At 34.8% G+C, this 24,619-nt stretch overlaps 2 protein-coding genes across 4 annotated transcripts; one reads left to right on the plus strand and one right to left on the minus strand.

The window, feature by feature from the left end:
• The first annotated feature begins 678 nt into the window (after positions 1-678).
• On the plus strand, positions 679-10,991 carry si:dkey-211g8.1. Of its 2 annotated transcripts, XM_087295067.1 has the most exons (3): positions 679-813; positions 5,122-5,668; positions 6,521-10,991. In XM_087295067.1, exons 2-3 carry the CDS (start codon positions 5,126-5,128, stop codon positions 7,013-7,015), a joined length of 1,038 nt encoding a protein of 345 aa, XP_087151193.1. In that variant the 5' UTR covers positions 679-813; positions 5,122-5,125; the 3' UTR covers positions 7,016-10,991. The 2 variants fall into 2 exon arrangements, with proteins under 2 accessions (XP_087151193.1, NP_001076360.1); NM_001082891.1 differs by lacking the exon at positions 679-813 and having other exon boundaries at positions 5,126-5,668; positions 6,521-7,015.
• Positions 10,805-23,445, minus strand: lim2.4 (lens intrinsic membrane protein 2.4). Of its 2 annotated transcripts, XM_087294314.1 has the most exons (6): positions 23,334-23,383; positions 20,386-20,599; positions 20,116-20,187; positions 13,227-13,376; positions 12,963-13,097; positions 10,805-11,106 (listed from the first exon to the last, which is right to left on the minus strand). In XM_087294314.1, exons 2-6 carry the CDS (start codon positions 20,558-20,560, stop codon positions 11,045-11,047), a joined length of 594 nt encoding a protein of 197 aa, XP_087150440.1. In that variant the 5' UTR covers positions 20,561-20,599; positions 23,334-23,383; the 3' UTR covers positions 10,805-11,044. The 2 variants fall into 2 exon arrangements, with proteins under 2 accessions (XP_087150440.1, NP_001002407.1); NM_001002407.1 differs by lacking the exon at positions 20,116-20,187 and having other exon boundaries at positions 23,334-23,445.
• Between the last annotated feature and the right edge of the window lie 1,174 nt (positions 23,446-24,619).

Genomic DNA, 24,619 nt, shown 5'->3' on the forward strand with positions numbered 1-24,619 from the left:
TTGGTATTTTACATCTTCCATAATTGATGTGAATGTTTGTCAGTAATTAAAAGTGCAGTAGGTGATTGTCTTCAGAAACATTTTTTTGATCACACATTATTTTCATGGTCCATTTGTTGAATTTAAGTTACATTGCATCTACATGCCAACTAATTCTCATTAGATTATACTGTAAGTAGACTGTTAGGTTTGAGGTTATGGTTAGGCTTAGTGTAAGTTGATATGTACTTGCAAAGTTTCTTATAGTCAGTTAAATGTCTGTTGAAGGAGCAGTATCAACAGATATTAAGTAGACTAATCTTCAAATAGACCATCAAAATACAGTGTTCCCATTTTTGTTGTTGTGCTAGTTGAAAGTCTCTTCACATTCCAATAGTAACAATTAAAGTAAATGATCTAAATGTATTTTTTTTTATATATATTTTTATTCCCATAATTCTCATAAGTAGCCCAAGCTGTCTGTCAACAAATGTGGATTTGTATATCTGCGCATCCCTGTTCACACATACTGATCCACCCCGTTTGCATTCACTTGCACATGAGAGAGTGACATCAGTTTCAAGCTTTCTTCAAAATATCTTATTTTGTGTACAATAGGAAAAAAGAAAATAATAAAGGTTTGGAACAAGTGAAAGGTGAGTAAATGATGAAAAAAAATCCTTTTGGGGGGTAACTATCACTTTAAGAAGGAGTAGACAGATCTGATAAGCAGGAAGCCGTGCATGACCACAGAATGTTCAAAGCTCATCAGAATGTGAAATGTGGGATATGTGGATTACAAAGACATCCAGTGCCACCCTGAAGAAGCATAAGGTTTGTTTAAATATATCCTTTATTAGTTTAACTTGTATATTGTGAAATTTGTCTCATATGTTAGAGGCAGCAGAAACGTATATGTTTATATTGAGGCAATAAGCACAATTGCTTAATATAAGTGTTTAATGCACTTTTGCATCATGTCATATCACTCAGCTCTTACTATGATTTTTTTGGATTCATACAATGCCAGTAAACTTCATAAGACTCACATGTTTATGTGGAGGTTGATAATAATTCCTGCTTGTCTTTCATATACATTAAAACCACAAAATTCTGCTCTAAATACATCTCTGTACACTGAAAAAAGTGTTGCATTTGTAAAAAGGAGGCATGGCATCCAAACCCACCCCCTAAACCCAATTGTCATTGGGGAATAATCAAATCGTACTAAATTTTCTGAATGAGATCGTACAAACTAAAACGAATCAGCTACTAAATAAAAAAAAATGACAAATTGCCATGAGATTGTGTTGGTCATTCGCATCTGTACTTAGTGTTGTCTACTTGTGATTGGATCGACAAAAACCTGAGAGAGCTATATTTATGTGGCAGCTGTATCCTAGTTTTTTCCTATAGGCTAAACTATAAATATACTCAAGATGATTCCTTGGATTTACTAAATTCTTTTTACATTAAGTGCTTGTAAACAATTTAATTGTGTTGAATTTAAACAAACAAACTAAGCTGAACATTAATCATTTTAATTTCTTTCTTTAAATTCAACACAAATAAATTTTTATTTAGTAACTGATTCGTTTTAGTTTGTACGATCTCATTCAGAAAATTTAGTACGATTTGCTTATTCCCCAATGACAACTGGGTTTAGGGGGTGGGGTTGGATGCCATGCCTCCTTTTTACAAATTCGTACAATTTAGCCACAAAACTGACCAAATCTAAAATACTTCTGTTTTCTTGTGAGATCAGGCTAGAATGTCAGTTTCTTTTAAAGTTTTTCTCCCCAGCCCTCCGCTTCATTTTCCCTCTCTTGTCAGATGGGATAGGCTGCCAAATCAAAGGGTCAACTTTGGCCCTTGTTTTAGGCATCTCTGGTTTTGAGCTTGTCCACTGTTGACCAGATCCAGAGGTGGTCGAAAATGCATTCGAAGCTAGTTGTGGCTGCTAAACATTGCATGTTCTTTCTCTATTGAGCTCATTTATAAACCCAGTAGCTGGAAATACTGGTTTAAACTGTCGTTGCTAATCTTAGGTTTTGTATTAGAGGCGAAGAAAAAATGTATAATGTAAAAAATCTCAACAGTACCAATATGTTTAATTTATTATCTTTCACAAAAATAAATATGGTTTCTGAAATAAAGCTTTTTCATTCTCTTCAAACAGCGGATAACATTCAATGCCAATGATCTAGTGTTTTTCATTAGATACATGTTTGTGAAAGTTTTTTATGTGTAAAGTTTTTAGTGTCCTTTGCGTTACACCACCGGAAGTGGTGTTAATGAGACCAGCAGGGGGATCTCAACCTGCAGTCTACGTGGGTACTGACACCCCAGTATATTGATTAATTGGTAACACTTTACAATAAGGTTCATTAGATAATGCATTTACTAACATGAACTAATCAAGAACAACACATGTACAGCATTTATTAATCATAATTGAAAATTTACTCATGCATTATTAACATCCAAGTCCATGCTTGTTAACATTAGTTGATGCACCATGAGTTAACATGAACTAACAATGAACTACTGTATTTACATTAACTAATGTTAACTAACATGAACAAATGTGGTAAATGTATGGTTTATTGTTTGTTTATGTTAGTAAATGCATTAATTAACATTAACTAATGAACCTTATTGTAAAGTGTGACCGATTAGTTGAGCAATTTTAACAATTATTGAACAACTTAACATACTTTTAATACTTATTTAATATTATATTTTCATCAGTCAAGAGTGATAATCGTGAACACTACAACTCTTTTAAAGCTTCAGTTAAAGCTGAACATCACTTTTATTTATACCGTAGGGTGGGAACAAATCGCAAAACAATGTTTGATTGTCAGATACGGTAAGTGCCACATGCAAATAGACCATGAATACATTTCCATAAATGTGTTTCTGTTTTACCTTCCGCTCGTGCTTAGAGAAGATATTTATTGATGATCATGTATCTAAAATACACCCATAAGCAGAAATGAGCTCACAGGCTCAGGCGTGATGTCAGTAAAATAGCCACTATTTCTGGCATTACATTATCCTTTTACTCATGCAAAGCTCCTGTTTAATTGTTCAAGAAGGATTACTGCAGCAGTGTATTGACACTAAAGATAATATTTGATGCAGTTTACAGGTAAGAAAAGCGTCCATCTCAAACTTAATCAAATCATTACATTCATTAGAATTCTCTGATGTTGTTCTTGTTGTTTTCAGTTGATGCATTGTTTTTCCTCCGATATTGTTGTATTCTGTAATTATCGATCACACTTTACAAAAAATGTTCATTAGTTAATGTTAATTAATGCATTTACTAACATTAACAAACAATAAATGATACATTTATTACTGTGTTTGTTCGCGTTAGTTAACGTTAGTTAATGAAAATACAGTAGTTCATTGTTAGTTCATGTTAACTCATGGTGCATTAACCAATATTACAAGCATGGACTTGAATGTTAATATTGCATTATTAAATGTTTAATTATGGTTAATAAATGCTGTACATGTGTTGTTCATGATTAGTTCATGTTAGTAAATGCATTAACTAATGAACCTTATTGTAAAGTGTTACCTAATTATCTACATCACTTTTAAAAGTGCTTTACAAAAACGTGCCTAATTTTCCCAAATTTAAAATGCTTTTATCTCTGATTTAAAAAAAAAAAAAAAAAAAGCTCAAAATCTAGAGGTGAATCCTTCCAATTTAAAAAAATAACTGTTGCAGGGGTGCCCAAACTCGGTTCTGTAGGGCTGATGTCCTGAAAAATTTAATTCCAACTCCAATCAGACGCACCTGGGCTAGCTAAATCAAGCCCTTACTAGTGCTGCATCTTAATTCGCATACTTATACTACGCCCCTAAAAGTATGTACATTTTTGTGGTCACACTTAACAATAAGATTCACTAGTTAATGTTAAGTAATGCATTTACTAACATGAACAAACAATGAACAATACATTTACTACAGTATTTATACATGTTAATAAACGAAAATACAGTTGTTCAATGTTAGTTCATGTTAACTCATAGTGCATTAACTAATAATAACAAGCATGGATTTGGATGTTAATAATACATTAGTAAATGTTCAATTTTGAAAAAAAAATGCTGTACAAGTGTTTTTCATGATTAGTTCATGTTAGTAAATGCATTATCTAATGAACCTTATTGTAAAGTGTTACCTTTTTTGTCAAGGAAAAGATATACTTTTGAGTGTGTTACAGAAGAGTATGCAAGCTTTGGAACATACTACTTCCTCCTTAACAGATCGTTGTGTAGCCTTGTCAATCATCCACATTTCTTTCATATTTAATTTCATACCTTATTGGAGAAGCAGCAGCAGGTTAATCTGCCATTCACTAATCTTTCCTGCAGAGAAATCTCCTGAGGTCTATGGATAAGTATGCATTGAGACGTTAATGTCCAAACACGTCTTTATATAAGTTCAGTGTTGTTGTTCCAGATGAAATATAACTCAGAAAACACTACTTAAATATTTTCTAGTCGGCTAGATATTGATTAACAGTACTACAAACATCTTAACTGAAGCGACTCTACTTGATGGTTGGTCTTGCGCGTCCATTATGTTTGTAGTTTATTCGCACTTTTCACCTGCGTTTGTAGTTCTAATTGAATTTACGTGTAACGCGCAATGTACTTTGGACAATATCAGCGGTTAGAGTATGGATGCTTCTACACTTAAAATTCTAACTTTTGGCATACTCTTTTCAACATACTATGATTTGGGACATACTAATTCTATTTTCAAATACTATTTAGGACTAATAGTATGCGAATTGAGACGCAGCATAGGCTTCCTAAAAACTGTAGGTGTGTTAAGGCAAGTTGGAGCTAAAATCTGCAAGACACCGGCCCTCCAGGACTGAGCTTGGGCAACCCTTTCGGATTTATTTTGTAGCAACAACACAAAATCTATAACAATTTACATAGGGATTTCGTTTGTCTGATAAAAAATGAATGCAGAAATTGAAAATGTTATTTGCTTGAGCATTTATGAAATTCCTGTGAGAGCCCTTGGCATATTAATATTCATAATTGGATTATACATTAACAGAATTAAGAAAGATCTATTGTTAAATAGAAAACCTGTCTTGATTGTAGAACGATGTCCAACGCAACTCCTCTCCTCCCCTTTGTGGACCCAAACCAGCATGTGAACATGACGGTGGACATTGAAGCCATTATGAATAAGGTCAGCACTGTTTTCCTCACCATCATCATTCTTTTCGGCACCACTGGGAACTCTGTGGTCATCTGGGTGGCTGGTTTTCGTATGAAGCCCAACGTCACCAATGTATTTTTGGTCAACCTCGCAGCAGCAGATCTGATCTTCTGTTTGACACAAATCTCTTGGCTAATCAAAGATATTTTCTTTGACCACTGGCCTTTTGGACTCTTTGTCTGCAAGTTTAATGGGTTCGTCAAGTATGCCAACATGTTCTGCAGTGTTTTTCTTCTGGCTGTCATCAGTGTGGATAGAGCGCTCTGCGTCTGGTGTCCGGTGTTCACCAGGAAACGACGGACAGTATGTGCTGCTCGTATGGTCAGTGTGGGAGTTTGGATCATGGCTGGGATCTTTAGTTTACCATACTTTGTGTACCGACAAGTCTTTCCTGATAAGAAGAACTTCAGCCAATGCTTTTTCAAGGTTTGTTTTACTTTCAGTCTTAAATACTAACATATTATCATTAAATACATTGGTGTGAAAAAGTGTTTGATTAGAAACACTAGAAATTTCAAGAATCTAAATTTCCCGCCACTTCTAAATAGCTGAAAGAAAACAAAATGAAGACTTTGGAGTGGCCTAGTCAAAGTCCTGAACTGAATCTAATTAAGATGCTGTGGTGCCGCATGACCTTAAAAAGGTTCTTGCTCAAAGACTCTCCAGTGTGGCTGAATTATAACAATTCTCCAAGGATGAGAAGGTTGAAATTCCTCCACAACACTGTAATAGACTCAATGGCAATTGTATAAAGCAATGGTATAAAGTAACAAATTACAAATACACAAATCACTGTAATTGAGTAGTTTTTCTCAGGAATTGTAATTTACTAAGTAGTTTCAAAAATGTGTACTTTTACTTTCCCTAAAAGTATCGGTACTTTTACTCCACTACTTTCCTTCAACCTGCAGTCACGACTTTATTTTTTCTTGTCTATGGGGATTAGAAAAATCAGTCTTGTGATTCCTGTCCAATGAAATCGCACACAGAAGGTAAATGACATCATAATGAACTACCTCAAGACATGGGCGCTTTGTAATTGCAACAAACTGTCTGCCGACATCCAACATCCAATCAACCAAATATCAACATCTAATAATGTTACAGCTTGATGTTGTGTGGACGTTACCACTCGGACGTCTATCAGATGTTGGATTTGAGTTGCCATACTTGATCAATAAATGTCAGTATTTGACATCAGTATGACATTGGATTAAGATGTTGGCTCAAATCAAATCAAATATGTGAATGTGTATTTACAGTACTTTTCATTTGCAGGTGAATGAAACAGCTGAGGGTAACAATTCAGCAAAGTATGTGTACTACTTCATTCGTTTCATCTGTGGATTCCTGTTGCCCTTTCTGGTCATCTTTATCTGCTACACACTGGCTGCTATTGGGATCCGCAGGACGAGACTCTCTGGCAAATCAAGGCCTCTTCGCATTCTTGCTGTTTTGGTCTGTGCCTTTTTCCTATGCTGGGCTCCATATCACTTTCTAAGGCTGGTCAGGTTTGTAAATGAAGACAATGAGGTGGTAAAATTAGGATGGAGAATGGTTTCAGACTTAACCTATTTTAACAGCTGCATTAACCCAGTGTTGTACCTCTTCATGGGACTGGATGTTAGGCAGCTCTGTAAGCAAAGTTTGTTTGGGATTTTTCATAGAGCACTTACGGAGGAAGGTCAAAATCGGTCCCAGCTGTCCACTAAAGAAGAAAGTTGTAATTCCTTTCCAAAGGCTGCAGTTGTTGAGTGTGTAAATAGATTTTAAGAGTTTTTACTTTGTTTTTCTCTCTTGTTTGTTTGTCTGGTCCATTAAATAGCACAAAGTGTTTAATGGGGAAAGGGGAAAAATCTATCACTGTGCCTGGTCTTCTGGTTAATTTCAGAGGACGTTCATATATTGCACCTTTTGTGCATGCAAGTTCATAAATTTTAATGCAAATGTGCAGCGCAATGCTTGTTTTTTCCTGGCATATCTAGAACATTATGAGTTAAAAACATCTCAACTTTTCAGAATGCCTTAAGCGAACCACAAGTCAAGTGACAAGAACCAATCAGCTTCACACATTGTATGGAATATACACATTTCAGTAATAACAGTAGACTATTTACCTCAGAAAAATACACTGCAAGGCTTTATACTTTTCACCTTAAGTAAGACTTGTATCAGAGCTACAGTAAGGGATTGTCAGTGGCGGAACCTCATAGAGCACTTATGATGGCAGCATAATAATCAATGCCACTGGTGCTCAAGCTCAAAAGTGCATTGAAATCGGTGGAGGAATTGGCATGGTTCGTGATTTATACACCAAACCCATCAATTTGAAATTAAATGAATAGAGGGGCTTTAACTGCAGTCTGTCAGCTTTAATGTGAGGCTATTTACTTCCAAATCAGGTGAACATTGTAGAAATTATATCAGTTTGGATAAGTGCCTCCCACTTGTTAACGGTCTAAAAATAATAGGACAGAATAATAATCTTAAATCAAACTTTCACTTTTTAATACTTAGTTGCCAATCCTGAAGTCTGGTACACATAGATAAGTACTAGACTCTGGGTTTCATCTCTGGTGATGCTCTGCCAGGCCCCTACAGCAATTGTTATCAGTTCCTGCTTATTCTTGGTGCATTTTCCCTTCAGTTTTGTCTTCAGCAAGTGAAATGCATGCTTAATCGCATTCAGTTCAGGTGATGGACTTGGCCATTGCATAACATTCCACTTCTTTCTCTTCAAAAACTCTTTGGTTGCTTAATATAAACAGAAAATATTGACTGAAACACTTCAAAATTCACCCTGCTGCTTTCATCAGCATTCATATCATCAATAAATACAAGAGATATATATAAGGTACTGTATATATAAGGGAGATAAATACAAGGTCCATTTACAGCCATACATGCCCATGCCATGTCACTACTACCACCATTCTTCACTGCTTAGGATCATGAGCAGTTTCTTTCCTTCTCCATACTCTTCTCTTCCCATCACTCTGTACCAATGTTGATCTTGATCTCATCTGTCCATAGGTTTACCAATGGTTTACATCTTGTGGTGATTCTCAAAAACAGGAAGGCCAGAATAGAGTTCTAAAAAGCCTTCACTCTGGTGTAGTCTTCTCTTGATAGTTGACTCTGACACACATACACATACCTCCCAGAGAGTGTTCTTGATCTGGTCAACTGTTATGAAGGGTGTTTTCTTTACCAGGGAAAGAATTCTTTCCACTGCAGTTGTTTTCGTGGTCTTCCGGTTCTTTTGGTGTAGCTGAGCTCACTGGTGCGCTCTTTCTTTTTTAAGAATGTTCAAAGCAGTTGTTTTGGCCACATCTAATGCTTTTGCTAGCTTTCTGATGGGTTTTTTTTTTTTTTTTAGCCTAATGATGGCTTGCTTGCAACCCAGACTCATTCTGAAAACATAGTCCCTTGGACATTTTTGGAGATCGCGAAATACGTCCTGAGGTAAACATATTCCTGTGTGCGCTTTTTCATATCTCAAATTTCTCTTGTGAGTGCCATTCGCGCACTATGTTCTAGCATAAACTCACCAGAGGCCGCTGTCGACTGATTTTCTGTCTGACTGACTGCCTGTCTGATTGACGGAATGACTTAATGGCTGGCAGACCAATCCAGTCAACTGGCCCACCCTCCTTCTTCCCTAAACCCAACCAATTTTATCGATTGACCCAGCTACCCAATTACTTCCCTAAACCCAACCGACGGTTTACAAAAGGCGTCCAGAAAAAGAAAAGCCCTCATTTGATTATCCCCACATTTTTAGATTTTACCACATTCTCACCAGTTATTCACTTGTTCTTTTTTATTTTTTGGATTCTGTTTTTGTCTTACCTGATTTGTGGAACCGCTCTTCCCTGGACTCGAACCCCATCGTCGTCGTCATTGTAGTCAACTTCTCTTTGCGTCTCAAGTCTGCCAATGTACACAACGAGCTAACTAGACAAAACTGGTTGCAACGGGAAAGCCCTACACACGGAGGTAAGCAGTCAGCTGGTTAGCGCGAAAAGGAACGCCGTCATACCGCCCTGTAGCATTCCCTTAAAAAAATTAATTGCAGCCAGCCATACACACCTGTGGCAGCATAGTCTCCAGAAACGTTCACAGGACTACGTTTTCAGAATGAGCCTGTGTTGCTTGCTTGAATGATAGCGACAGCTCTTTTCATCTCATCTTGAGAGTTGACAGTAACAGATTCCATATGCAAATAGAACACTTGAAATAAACTCTGGACCTTTTATCTGCTCATTGTAATTGGGATAATGAGGGGAATAACACACACCTGACCATAGAACGGCTGAGAAGCCAATTATCCGATTACTTTTGGACCCTTTACAAGAGGGATGCACATATGTAAACTGTTGTAATTCCTACAGCGCTCGCCAGGATGTAAACACACTCAAACTAAAGCTGACAGTCTTCAGCTAAAGCACATCTTGTTTGTTTTGTTTTAACTCGATAGTGTTGGTGTATAGAGCCAAAAATCTTAGACTTGTGTCAATATCCAAATAAATATGGACGTAACTGTATGTAATATGATTAATGTGTTTTACTACATTTCAATGACTGTGTATGACTGCCTGTCTCTGTTTGCTTGTTAACATGAAGATGTAGATATAAGCTCTGAAGCAAAAAAAGAAAGTAATGGCTTACTGTCTTGCATGAAAAAGTTTCACAGCAAATAATAACAAGTATACCACAGCTTTTATACTCTAGGATGGGTACACTGAATCACAAAACATTTTTGAGTGTGAGATAAGTTAAGTGTGAATGAATATTAAAATATGCTACATATGTGCGAACGAGCATTGAAATATGCTCATATGCAAATAAGCATTGAAACAGACCCATGAATGCATTCTCTGTAAATATGTTTCCGTTTTCCCTTCCCCTTTGTGCTTAGAGAAGATATTTAAAGAAAAGAAGACCATCTAAAATCCACTCCTATAAACAGAAATCAGCTCACCCTGGTGTGATGTCAGTGAAACAGTACTATATATTTACTGGCATAACAAGAATTACTGCAGCAGGGTATCGACACACAAACATACATGATGTAGTTTATAGGGTTAGAAAAAGAGAGACTAGTGATGTTTGTCTGTAAGAGACTAGCCATGACAAAAAAAAATTGCCCGTTGGACAAAAAATAATTCGTAAATCTACATTTTTAAGATTTAAAAGCACTGTGATGATGAAAATGAGCCACAATAAAGTAAATATCCGGCAAACAAATGAACAAAAAATAAAATACCAATGTTAATACACATTTACTGGTCTAAAAGTGCACCCTGTTTGAATCTGTAACTTTTTTCTTCTTGGTTATTTTTTCATCTTTCGTGTTTAACACAGGATGTGCAACGCTCGCTGATTATGTAATTAGCGTGACACTGCAAGTCTCATACTTGCGGGCGCATGGTGAAATAGATGCTTACAAGTTGTAAAGCATCTGCCAGACTGACATTTATAAACCACAACAGTTACATAACATTGCACTCTGCAGTCAATTTATCGCAGTGCCCCAAGACAGATTTTCACAGAAATCGGTTTGATTTGATGAAGAGTTTTATTGAAAAAAATTATGAAAAGTGAAATAGACATCTGTGAAGACTGGTATATTTATCTGTGCAGGATTATACAAATATATTTGCTTGTGTAAAAAAAAAAAATGTTAATGCTATTTTTGAAATGCTAGTGTGTTTTTGCAGTGCTTTAAAGGCATAATGTTATAAGGCATTCATCGTGTATCTGCTAAATTATGCTGCTCGCAGTTTTTCTTTCTTCAGATTAGCGACTTCCCACCACTCTCCTGGATTCATACATTCTGTGGGCACACATGTAGAATATGCCTGCAAAAGACACATTTCAAACTGTAAACATTCAATATTCAGTCATTTTCCTTTGACTTTTATTCATCAAGGGTCGCCACAGCGGAATGAACCGCCAAGCATTCAATATATGTAGTTGTTTTTTGTTTTTTAAAGTACAACCTAAAAATGAAACAAATGCATTGAATAATAAACTACCATATTTACTACAATTAATAAAGAGAGCTCCTCATCATTGGGATTTATTATTCCAAATATTCCAACAAGGATTATATGATGTTCACTTATGGTACATATTTAAATGGTAAAACCCAAAAAGTTAAGGTAACTCAATCCCTTTGAGGAGACCAATTGCAACAAACCATTCAAGTTCAAAAACTAATCCAAATGAGTACTGTTAACTTAACCTATTTGAGTAAAAGAAGCAATTTGAGCACAGTAAAACCTGATAAAGGGAACTCAAACCAACTGAGTACTGTAAAACCCAATAAGTTAAAGCAACTCAAACCATTTGAGGAAACCGATTGCAACAAACCATTTGAGTTATAAAAAATGAATCTATTACTTCAACTTACTCCATTTAAGTTGAAGTAATGAGGTATTTAATAAACTCATCTTCAACACTGAGTTCAAAACTCTTTTCAAATGAGTAGAATTAACTTTCAGTAAATTTTGAGTTAACTACACTCATTAAATTTGATAAAGTTGACTGTTGGGTTTTACAGTATATAGTAATGACAACAACTCAAATTATAATGACTGATGAATGTCTAACATCATACACTCTCAGAAATAAAAGTATGAGAGCTGTCACTGGGGTGGTACCTTTTTTAAATGGTACACAATTGTATTTCAAGGGTCCATATTGGTACCTCAAAACTATATATTAGTTCCTACAAATTTTAAGAGGAACACTTTTGTACTTTTTAGGTACTAATGTGTACTCTTGAGGTATTAATATAAACCTTTTAGGTGCTCCAATGACATATATTTCTGAGAGTGTTTTAACAAAACAAACCCCCTATTTTACTGATGTAAACGTCTCTGATTGGCTATTGTGTTCATAAGATTAGAAATGAGTGAGATTGGCTCTAAAAAAAGAAGAAATAGCAAGAAATAGCATGCATCATGCACCACATTTGACAATTGCATCAACAGCAGCATGACAAGTGTGAATACCACCAAATTTAGATAGAAAAATGTGCACATATTCACACATGTTGCAGTATACTAAAACAAGAAATATGATGCAACATGCTTGTCTAAAATTAATGCACATAATTCACACTTTTCATTCACTGTAACATTTCACTTTATTCATGATAGCCATAATAGATTTGGCTTAATCATGCAGCGGGATTTTTTTTCTTTGCACACCTATATTTGTATTGTTAGTAAGTGTAAAAGTGAACATGTGAGAGTGTAATTTAAGATAGGTCTTGCACACACTTCCCTGTTTCACTTTTGTGACAAAATAATATCATGAAGTCCATCGAAGTCATTTCAACCACATCCTAAGACACTCTATAGTCAGCACTAAAAGTCAAAGCTCTTAACACCCCGTATAAACTTTCCTTTGTTCTGAAATTTGAAGAACATCTTCAATGGGTCAATATTTTCGGTCACACTATTTTGATGGTCCAATTGTTGAATTTAAGTTACATTGCAGCTACATGCCAAGTCATTCTCATTAGATTAACAGTAGACTGTTAGGTTAGTGTTAGTGTGTACTTGCAAAGTTTCTTATAGTAAATTAAATGTCTGTTGAAGGAGAGGTATCAACAGAAATTAAGCAGACAGCCCACTAATACTCAAATGGACCATCAAAATTAAGTGTTCCCATATATTCCCGTAAAATAACTGTCTAAGTGTGTCACCTGCAAAGAAGGTCATGAGCATAGCCACCCATCCCAGTATGTAGGACCAGGAGAAGCGCCAGTCTCCGAATCGCTTGCCCAGGAAGCTTAAGGTTACTCCGGTGTAGATCGCCATGGCCAGAAGCACGAAGAAAGCTGTGTGTGAGCAAAACCATTGATTAAATATATAAACTGAAGAGAGTAGGAGCATCAATATCTGATTTTTGGCTATTATTGCATCAGATTCTCTTTCTATGACTCATTGTGCTTGTGTTTGTGACTTACTGGAGATGAAGAACATGATTCCCGCAGCGAAGGAACGACTGAATCTCTCAAAGGCAGAGAAGTGAGCAAACGAGAGGATGCCTGCCATGATGCCCGCAAAACACGCCATTCCTGATAAGATCATGAACGCACGTGTGGCATTCCAGTATGCTGGGGACAGAAACAAAAAATGATCACAAAACAGCAGTGAAGACTCTTGACACTGTTTGTCTGTTTTTTTTTCTTTCTTTTTTTTTTACATTTAAGGCCAGATTTACTTACAGCTTTTATCAGTACAAACCTCTAAAAAATAAAAAATATATATAGGCCTACTGTATTTTGTTGTTGTTGTTTGTGTTGTTTTGACTGACCAGAAGGATTTTTGTATTTTTTGGGAGGAGAGATTTTAATAATAAATCATGCAATATACGTTTTGCAATCTACTGGTCAACAAATATCTGAAATGTTTTTTACTGTGGTACACAAGTCTTAACCTATTTTATGGCAGACATTTATGGAAAAAAACAAGGTGATATTTTGAAATACTGTACTTAGTTTTGGTTTGTCTGTCAAGACATTCCATGGTATATTATTCCCAGATAACATCCGCTGAAACTAATAACACAAGCTCATTGGGGTAATACGAATTATCTTGAGCATTAATCAGTATATTCACATGCGTAATTATTTATCTGCTAGTCAGCTGTTCGTGTTTGGCGCCATCTTGTGACTGAATAACATGCAGGTTAGAGTAGATTGCATTTAGACGATTTTCGTTTTGCAAGTTTAACTTTTTAATGAACAAGTTAGTGAAGTACTGTAGCTCAGCGATGTTTTGTGTCTAATTGATTACTTTTGTGGTAAGTAACTGTGGAATAATCCAGCCTGCTCTCACGACAAAACGTAAGTATTTTACGCTAATTTATAAAAATTTGTACAAATCGTACGAAAATGAACGATTTTAAACCCCTAAACCTAAACATCTTTATGGAATAAGCAAATCGTACTAAATTGAATGAATGAGATATTACAGATTTATATGAATTAGCTACTAAATCAAAAAGTTCAGAATTGCCATGAGTTCAAGAGTTCACACTTAGCTGATAATTGATTATAAAGCTTGTTTGGCATGCTGTTCCAGGAGAGAGCCCTGAGCTCAAGATCCTCGAGCCTGGGGCTCCCTACCATTTGCAAGGCAAGAGGGGAGTTTGAGCTTAGGTAGATCTCGAGAACTCCCCCGCTGTAGTAGCTATTGAACAGATAGTGATTGCTCTTAAGAGATAACTACTTACTAGGTGCATGTATAGTGCCTATATGGATTAGTCAATTAACTTAAGTTATTATTATTATTATATTATAGAAACCCATGTGAGCACGGGGAGAATGTGTAAACTTCACACAGAAACATCGGCTGGCTTAGTAAGGACTAGAACCAGTGTTGTTCTTGCTGTGAGGCAACAGTGCTAAACACTGGGCAACCATGCCACCCATCTAGGAAAGGAGGAGGAGTAGGGGTGGAAGGGGGGATTCTTCAAAACGAAGAGGGCTGTTGTATGGAACCTAGGGTATTTATAATGGCTTAGTAATCGTTTGATCTGCGAACCATAAATTGAATAATGCGGGACCGGCTGCAAACAATCTTAAGCACGTCATCCTCTTGAAATTAGTTTATAAATAAACTTCACATTGTGTTGAGTAAGCGGGATTATGTACATTTAGGCGTTTTAGGCCGTACAAAAAAAAACAAAAACGCTTTTTGCCGAACTACTGATAAACCTTTTGAGCTTTAGTCAGTGAGACAAACCGCCTAGATGTTAAATATCCTTTGCAGATCGATATCTAAGCCACATTTTTTGTAATCTTGGTTTATTGGTCGTAGATGTGCCACATCATCCGCCATCTTGAAACAGTCAACTATCACAATAAAATAGATTTTTTTAAAGATGCCACAACGCTGCTCAGCACAACTTCTGGTTATAAAAACTAATGAGATACAGTATAAATTTTGAGAATTTATAAACTTTACAATAATTCATTGAAATAAAAATGAACAAATCATCACCTCTCTCGTATGGTTTCTGAGATTGTTTCTAAAGAGCAGCTGAAAACTAGGGATGGCCTAGATACCTTTTTTTCTCATTCAAAACAATATGGATACATTTTGCTACAATTTTACTTCACAATAATGTACATGACCCTTATTGGCATATATTGTAATAATGTACAGGTATGTGTTTGTATGAATTAGCCACTGATTCACCAAGCCAGTGTACTGTAGCTAATAAAGTTTTAATGGATGATCACATTAAAAAAATACTAAAGTAATTTCAGAGTAATTACTATATTGTTTTTGTACAATACTATATTAAAGTGTATTATACTGTATGTAATAGTAATGTCAATATGCTGGAAAAGGAAGTGTATGTTGGAGAACATTGTGAAGACGAGTGGTTTTTAAGTGGGCATTAGACGCTCTAAACATAGACTGATAATGGCTTTTTCACAGGAAGTATTTATTCATGATGTCAACCCAAACATAATTTTCACACATTTAGATTTAATATTTTGTTTGCTAGTTTTTTTTTTTCATATTTTTTTGTGTGTTTTGTAATTCCTAAGGATTTATAGCAATATGCAATGCCTTTCCATTCTTGTAGAACTCATATTTCATAGTTATTGTATAACTAAGCAAAGGAGATGGCTTTTTTTAAATTTATGTAGTTTTTAAAAATAACAAAGCAGAGGTGAAAAGTTAATTAATCTAGAACAAAAATGTTTTTGTAAATGAAAAAGGTTTTGAAGGGGGTGGATGGGGGCTTTGTTTTAATTTTTTTTTTTTTTTTATATCTGTTTAGAACAGGCCAATTTGCAGCACATTGAGCATTTATGTCCCAAAAATCCACAAGAATTTTAGTATGACCAAAACAACATTACAGATGTAGCACGCTGGTTTGCCTATAATGCCATTCAATCATGTCCAATTTAGTTATCACATGATCTGTTAAAACTAAATCACATGACTAAAGTTGTTTTTACTGGGGTATTGTTTTTGGAGGGGTGCACAAAAGTGTTCTTTGAGCATCACAGAGAATGTTTTTACATTGTCTTTTGCTTGTTCTGGACTTTGAACATCTCAGGAACGTTGCTGTCTATGGAGGATGAGGGAGCTCTCTGATTTCATCTAGAAAATCTTAACTTGTGTATTTGAGATGAATGAAGATCTCCGAGGATTGGAACGACATGGGGGTGAGAATTTAATAGCTTAAACTCGTTTTAAGGTGAACTAATTCTTTAAAACAACTTGAAATTTGGTAATGAATTAAATAAATATCTAAGTGTGCTCTGGCTGAATGCGAGTTGCAGAACTGCAAGCTTCTCTGAATTTTGCACCATTTCTTTGATTTTGATTTTGATAATCAACAGTAAAAACTACAATGTGTACTTCTTCCCAACAGGGAAAACCACAAATAATCAAAAATGCATGATTATATGGTGTAATGGTTTTGCAATAAAAACATGCGGTTATAATGGAATACAATGGGGCAAAAATAGCTATGAACAGTAAATTAGAGAGAAAAAAATGAAAATCATTGCACCATTTGCATGAATTATTATTATTATTATTTTTTTACTTTATGCATGTTTTGCTAGTTCCATTTAATAGTTGATAATTGTGCAAAAAAAATAGGTGAATGGTAACATAGCTATTGTCAAACAACGTTGTTTTTACTGGGTATTTATTGGGTGCAAAAAGTGTTCTTGAAGCTTCACATGGAATGCTTTGTCAATGTCTTTTTGCCTGTTCTGGACTAGGAGGATGAGGGAGCTCTCTGATTTAATCTGAAATATCTTAACTTGTGTTCTGGAGATGAATGAAAGTCTCAGGGGATTGGAACGAAATAAGGGTGAATAATTGATAACAGAATTTTCATTTTCAGATTAACTAATTCTTTAAAACACCTTGAAATTCTGTGATCATACCTACTTTGTCAGGGTTCTGCCACTCTGGTCTTGTAAATTCTTGCTTGGTGGCAGAGCTCGGACACTACCCATGTCTGGTCCTGTTTCTGTCTCTGTGTGCGCACGCGCCGTCGTGGGTGTACGCAGAGTGTGCGCGCTCCTGCTTGATGCGGCCGCGCGCACGCTCTGCGTTCCTCAGACGCGTGCGCTCTTGTACTCGTGTTTGTGTTTTCGTCTGTCAGCAGCGTGGTGTTTCATTCCCAGCGTCTCAGTCTTGTTGGTTTCGGTTTTGGTCGGTGCTGGGATGAAGCATGCACGCTGCGTGTGTGAGCGCACAGTGAGTGTTTTCATTCATCATGTGCTTGTGTCTTGCGTCTCTTGTCAAAGCACGTGGCTTGGTGTTAACATTGTGGTCACGTGCTTTTGTTGTGTGCTTCAGTGTTGTGTTTGTCTTGTCATGAACATGCGGTTAATGAGTTCTCTCATTGGCCGCATGTTCTTGTCCTGTGTTATGTGAGCGCATGGCTTGTGTTAGGTGCGTTCGACTTCATGCAGCGCTGCGCAGATCGATCGAAATCTGTCTTAAAGCGGTGCATGCTCGTTAGAAATATTGTCCGGATTGATGCTGAGCCGACGCCACGTGACTGTCACATGTGGCATCAAAGTACCGCGACAGCGCTCCGAGATCAGATGGCAAACTCAGACCGTGCAGCTTCTGAAGAGCGACTGCAGGAGCTCTGATGACGACACCAATATTACACGATTGGCCGAGTTCACCACATGACAACAAACACGTGTATTTCTGGTTTATAATTGGACAAATTCCGATTCAAAAGTTTCAAAACAAACAATTCACTTTTCACACCCTCTCTATCCTGTACACATCTTGCTTATTAAAAGGCTACAAATATTTTACTGCAGTAATCATCTTTTGTTAAATAATCTGGTTAAAAAGGTTAGCTTGTTTGCACAGGTTTATTTTTAACTTTTTTCTACAGACTATTTACTGCATTCATCTCCATGAACGATTTAAATGATATATTTTAGTGTATATTTTAGTGAATAACCTAAATATGAACTCAAATAAGTCTTACAGACTTGAAATAAAATAATCATCATCATTTATCCTGCCACCTTAAAGCTCTCTTAACAAATTAAGTTAAAGAACTATTTTATTAAATAATTATAAAATGGTTTTATTATTATAATATAAATATATATTTTATGTCCTGTCTAGCAGTTTAAAGGCTACCTGCTCTTTCTGGGAAACTTCTACATAGCTCACTTATTTTACCTTTTGTTCTTTTCAATACAATCTTTTTGGATTAAAATGCTTTTTTTTAAATGCTTTCAATATCCAAAATAATCTCATTTATTAAGACCTAATCAAAACACCTTGTTTTGCTTTTTACATTGGAAATTTTTATAGCCTGTCTATAAATGTACATATATGTAAACCCTTTTTTAGCATATTCAAATAAGAAGTATTAGCCTAGAGATTGATGTTTAACTCCAAGAATTTGTGCTTATTGCTTTATTTTATAGACCTGTTCATTTTTATGTTTATATTAACCTCTCATTTCCTCTTATTTCTCTTATGCATTTGTTCTATATTTTATTCATAATTCTCCCTTGTTGTTTAAAAAGGAACTATAGAGACTGTATTCTGTTTTATTTGTAAATGTTTTGTTGTTATAAATAAAATTAACTAAAAAATTATGATGACGCCATGTGATCGGTCATCATGACTGCAGCAACTTTGAGTCCCGAAGTGTCCAGCTGTCCGTCTTGACGCCTCCGTTTTCAACTCCGCCCCCGCCTGCGCTCTCGTTGATCACCGGCTGCAGCTGAGCTTCTTGTCGAACGCACCTATTGTCTCTCTGTGTCATGCGCTCTCCCGTCTTTTGTCTAGTCCCACCCTCCTTGTTAACTCCTTATCAGTTTGTCATGTTCACCTGTTTGTGTCAATTTACTTTTTGCTTTAAAATCCCCTCATGTTTTGAGTCCTGTGCCAGTTCGTTGTCTACACTCCCTCTGTGTTCCTGCTCCAGTCTTGTCTTGTCAGCCCAGCCAAGTTTGTGTGTTTTGTTAATGTTTTCCCCCTCGGGGTAGTTTTGTTTTGCCTTTTATTTTTATTTTATTATTAATAAATACCCATTATTTCTTTGCACTTGAGTCTTCGCTCCTTTTTCCCCTCACCGACCGTGACATACTTAAGGTGGGCTCTGGCTGAATGCGAGTTGCGAAACTGCAAGTTTACATAGCTATTTTCAAACAAAGTTGTTTTTACTGAGGTATTTTGGTGCACAAAAATGTTCTTGGAGCATCACAAAGAACGTTTTGACAATGTCTTTTGCCTGTTCTGGACTTTGAACATCTCAGGAACGTTGCTGTCTATGGAGGATGAGGGAGCTCTTTAAATTTCATCTAAAATATCGTAATTTGTGTTTTGAAGATGAATAAAGGTCTCAGGGGTTGGAACAACTTGAGGGTGAGCACTAATAACAAAACTTTAATTTTCAGATGAACTAATTCTTTAAAACACTTTGAAATTCTGTGATCAATTAAATACATATCTACTTTAAGTGGGCTCTTGCTGAATGTGAGAAGCGAAACTGCAAGCTTCACTAAATTTTGCACCATTTGCTTGATTTATATATATATATATATATATATATATATATATATATATATATATATATATATATATCAAGCAAATGGTGCAAAATTTAGTGAAGCTTGCAGTTATGTATATATATATATATATATATATATATATATATATATATATATATATATATATATATATATATATATATATATATATATATATATATATATATTTACATACATAATTACCATCTTACTCTACTTGCATATTTTACACATCATTTAGTAAATCTGGCCATTAATTTAAAAAAAAAAAAAAAAACAGTCCCTGCAGATTCACCTTGAACGAACCACAGTACAGCTCCTGTAATCTCAGATGCCATCTTATGAGACAAGGGGTACTTTGAAGCACCTGTTCAGAATACGACTGTGCAAGGCTCAGACAGCACAAACCAATGCATAGAGCTCTTTAAAAACAACAAACCACTGCCATCTATAGGCAACAAATGGTCTAAACGCTCAAATGCAGGTGCCGGTTATTTTAATAATGTTGTCAGTGGCACTAAATCTGACTTTAAATTGAACACTGATTTAAAATAAATTTACTTACCTATGCTTGCTGTCTGCATGTAACACTTGTTGGCCATGCAGTACCTCCACAGGCCCTGGTGGGCATAGCTGCCTGACAGGCGATATTGCATCCAGTAGTCTGTCGCCGTGGAGACCACTATGAGGATGTTGCCCACAATGGCACAGAACAGACCGCCGCCCATAAAGCTGTACATCCTGACACACGCTGAGACTTTGCAGCAAGGAAATATACACTAAACACATAAGAGAAATTAGATGTATTGTATGGCACGCTGTACATGTTTTCATACATGGCAAAATAATTATATTTCAAGTTTACGATCAATATTATTAGGTAATTGTTCTTTTATTTTTATGTTATATATATATTTTTTCTTTTTTAGAAATTCTAAATACATTTTGTATTTTCAATTTTTTGATTTTAATAATTTATTTTCGTTTCTTTTTATCTCTATTGTGGCAATTGTCGTTATTGTTACTGTTTAATGTTGAAAATGACTTTACAATGCATTAAAATGCATTAAAAAAGAATAGATTTCACAAAGAAATGATAAGCAACACATTGAATTGAAACTAGAATTTTGAAGTAGAAAAGTTGGTTATAATTTTTAATCTACATCTTGTACTTTTTTGTACTTTTTGTGTTTTACTTACAACCTCTAAATAAAAAAATGCATAAAGAAATGCACTGCTAAATAAAAAAGGCTAAATATTAGTATACACTTTACATTATTTTTTTCCAAATTCAGTTTGTTTACCATTATTGAACATTACTATTAATACATCAAAGATATTCAATTTAACCCTTATGTGCTGCTGGGGATGTTTTTCATCCACTCTAGGGTAATTTTGAATCTTAAAAACCTTCAACAATAGACTCTGGGCAAATATACTACCATTTGTTATGTTAGGGATGAAAACATCCACTAAACTAAACTGCTGTAAAAATGCATCAGATAAATAAATATATTTTTTGCATAAATCTGTTAATCAGTCTCAGCCCTGATCAAAACTTCTAAATTGCTTAGAAAATTACAAGATTTTAACTATTTAATTGCCAACTTCATAAATGATGTCACTGATTTGGTAAAAAAAAACACACACACAAAATTACATATTTTCAAAATAAAAAACAATTGTGGACTTGATTTTTTTTCTTACCTTTTTTCCCGGTCTTGGACATGTGAAACAACGCTGCCTTTGATGCAATGTTTTTTATTGATTTTCATTTTTCCTCTCTAATTGACTATCGGTTTCTGTTTTTACCCAATTGACTTCCGTTATGGCCACATTTTTTTGATTACAAAACCATCACACCATATAACCGAGCATTTTTGATTGTTGGTGGTTTACCCTATTGGTAAGAGGTACAATTTGTAGTTTTTAATGTTGATCATCAGTTGGCACCATTAAGCCTTTAAATAGGCCTGTGCAAAAAAAAAAAAAAAAAGAAAAAAAAGTGTAACAGAACTTTGGAGTGTAACAGAAAATAAAGTATGTGTCTGTGAGGAGAAAATCTAAATATGCATCTCAGCTCTCTGAACTACATGAAGTAACTAAAAACAAAAACTGAGCATTTATGCTCCACCAAATGTGGTTATAATGGAAGTCAATAGGGCAAAAACAGCCACCAACAGTAAATCAGGGAGAAAAAATGAGAATATAACAATGCATCAAAGTTGTTACTAATCCCTCACGTGTCCAAGACTGTGATAAAAGATTTTAAAAAAAAGAGTCCAGCCTACAATTACTTTTTATATTGAAAGTATGTCATTTTGTGTGTTTTTTCACCAAAACAATGATATCATTTGTGAATATGGCTATAAACGAGTTAAAATCCTGTAATTAAAAAAAAAAAAAAAAAGATAGTAGTTTTGATCAGGACTGAGGTTGATTAACAGATTTATGCAAAAACATTCGAAAAAAAATTATTTATCTGATGCTTTTTTACAGCAGCTTAATTCAGTGGATGTTTTCATCCCTAACATAACAAAAGCGTAATTAATTTGACCGTGCACAGGGATTAAAATTGTATATATATATATATATATATATATATATATATATATATATATATATATATATATATATATATATATATATATATAATTTTGTATTATTTATTGAAGATATTTCCTTGTCTGGGCCAATGGCATAGTGGTTAGTGCTTTGACACATGGCGACACGAGTTTGATTTCCTCCTCGAGGTGCTGATCCTTCCCCTCTCTATCTGCCACCATGCTTATGCTCTCTGCTGTTCTATCAATTAAAGGTAAAAACCCTAAAATAATACCAATTACAAAAGATATAAATTTCCTTGTATCCGATACATATTATCTGTTTTGTTATTATTTTTCTTTGTACAAGAAGCCTAAAAACACACTGTAAAAAGTAAAAAAATACAAAATTATTATCTTACATGACCTTATTTCCTGTATAATTACAATAGTCAGGATCTATATACATGAATAGCAAAGTTACATTCAAATGTTTTCTAATAAGTTATTAAATTTCAGTGAACTTGTGCTTAACACAAGACAGAATATGTATCAAAAGTGTAAGAAAACACATTTGTTTGTTTTTTCACAACAGTAAGAAAAGAAATATGTATGAATTCATATTGTGGAGTTACATTTTCTTTTTAACGAAACAAGATTCAAAAGCTAACAATAATCCTTATGATTTTCAAGTAAAATGTGTTTTAATTTAAAATAGTTTCGAGATTTGTACAGGAAAACACTACAAATACTCAAAGTTGCAAAATTTCCAGTGGATTTTTACTTGTCAAAACTGAGAAATCTCCTAAAAACTGAGACATCTAAACTATAAAATATAGAGTAAACATTTCTGTAATACGCATGCTTATCATCAAATAACTGCCAACTTTATTCTGCATTGGTGGATTAAATCGAATATATTAATAAATAAAGGAAACATACATAAAGTCATACAAGTTTTTAGGCTCACCTTGTTGCTTCTGAGGCAAATCCCTCTTTGCTTATCCTCTGGGGAAAGAGGGAGTGAGAGGGCAGAGAGAGAGGTTAAGAGGCAAAAGAGAAATGGACTGTTGGCCTTTTTTGTTGATGGTGGCAAAATCCTTTAAATGCCAGCTCCTCTGTCCCCGAAACAAATACACTTGAACTGGTTGGAGCAGGGGCCCTGGTGTGTGTCTGACTTTTCGCTGTGTGTATGCATGATGTCAATGGTCCTCCTTTTGTTTAAAGAGTAGACTGTTCTGTAGCCGCACTTATTCAAAGGATTGCTGTGGTGCATCGGTCAATGCAAAACGCTGAGTTGCGTACTTGCTTTGACAGGGGCCATAGTGTGGCTACTCATGCATACCTATAGTTTAACATCCAATAAACTCAATGTTTCCCTTTACTCAATTACAGAATTTCTTTTTAAAATACCCTACATGTCTTTAAAAAATGCGGTAACACTTTACAATAAGGTTCATTAGTTAATGCATTTACTAACATGAACTAATCATGAACAACACTTGTACAGCATTTATTAATCATAATTGAACATTTACTAATGCATTATTAACATCCAAGTCCATGCTTGTTAACATTAGTTAATGCACCATGAGTTAACATGAACTAACAATGAACTACTGTATTTTCATTAACTAACATTTACTCACATGAATAAATACAGTAGTAAATGTGTTGTTCATTGTTTGTTCATGTTAGTCAATGCATTTATTAACATTAACTAATGAACCTTATTTTAAAGTGTGACCAAAATGCTAAGGATCATTTAATGTTTCATAAGCTCACCAAGGCTAATTATCAAATCAAAAATAGAGTAAAAACTGTGAAATATTATGTTATGAATATAAATGTTGTCTTATTCAATGTTCACTGTAAAACCAAACAGTCAACTGTACCAAATGAAATGAGTGTAGTTAATTTAAACTTTTCTGAAAGTTAATTCTACTTAATTGAAAAGAGTTTTAAACTCTTTTAATTACATACCTCATTACTTTAACTTAAATGAAGTTTACAGAACCCAAACAGATTTGTTTTTTTAACTCAAATGGTTTGTAGCAATCGGTTTCCTCAAATGGTTTGAGTTGCCTTAACATACTGGATTTTACAGTACTCAGTTGGTTTGAGTTCTCTTCATTTATTGGGTTTTAAATTTGATTCCTGTGATGTAAAAATGAATTGTCAGCATTGTTCATCACAGGTCTTCAGTGTTATGTGATACTTATATATCAAAAAACATTTATTATTATTATTATTATT

The sequence above is a fragment of the Danio rerio genome, chromosome 19 (genome assembly GCF_052040795.2).
Source record: "Danio rerio strain M-AB ecotype USA chromosome 19, GRCz13ab, whole genome shotgun sequence".
In the NCBI taxonomy this organism is placed as follows: domain Eukaryota; kingdom Metazoa; phylum Chordata; class Actinopteri; order Cypriniformes; family Danionidae; genus Danio; species Danio rerio.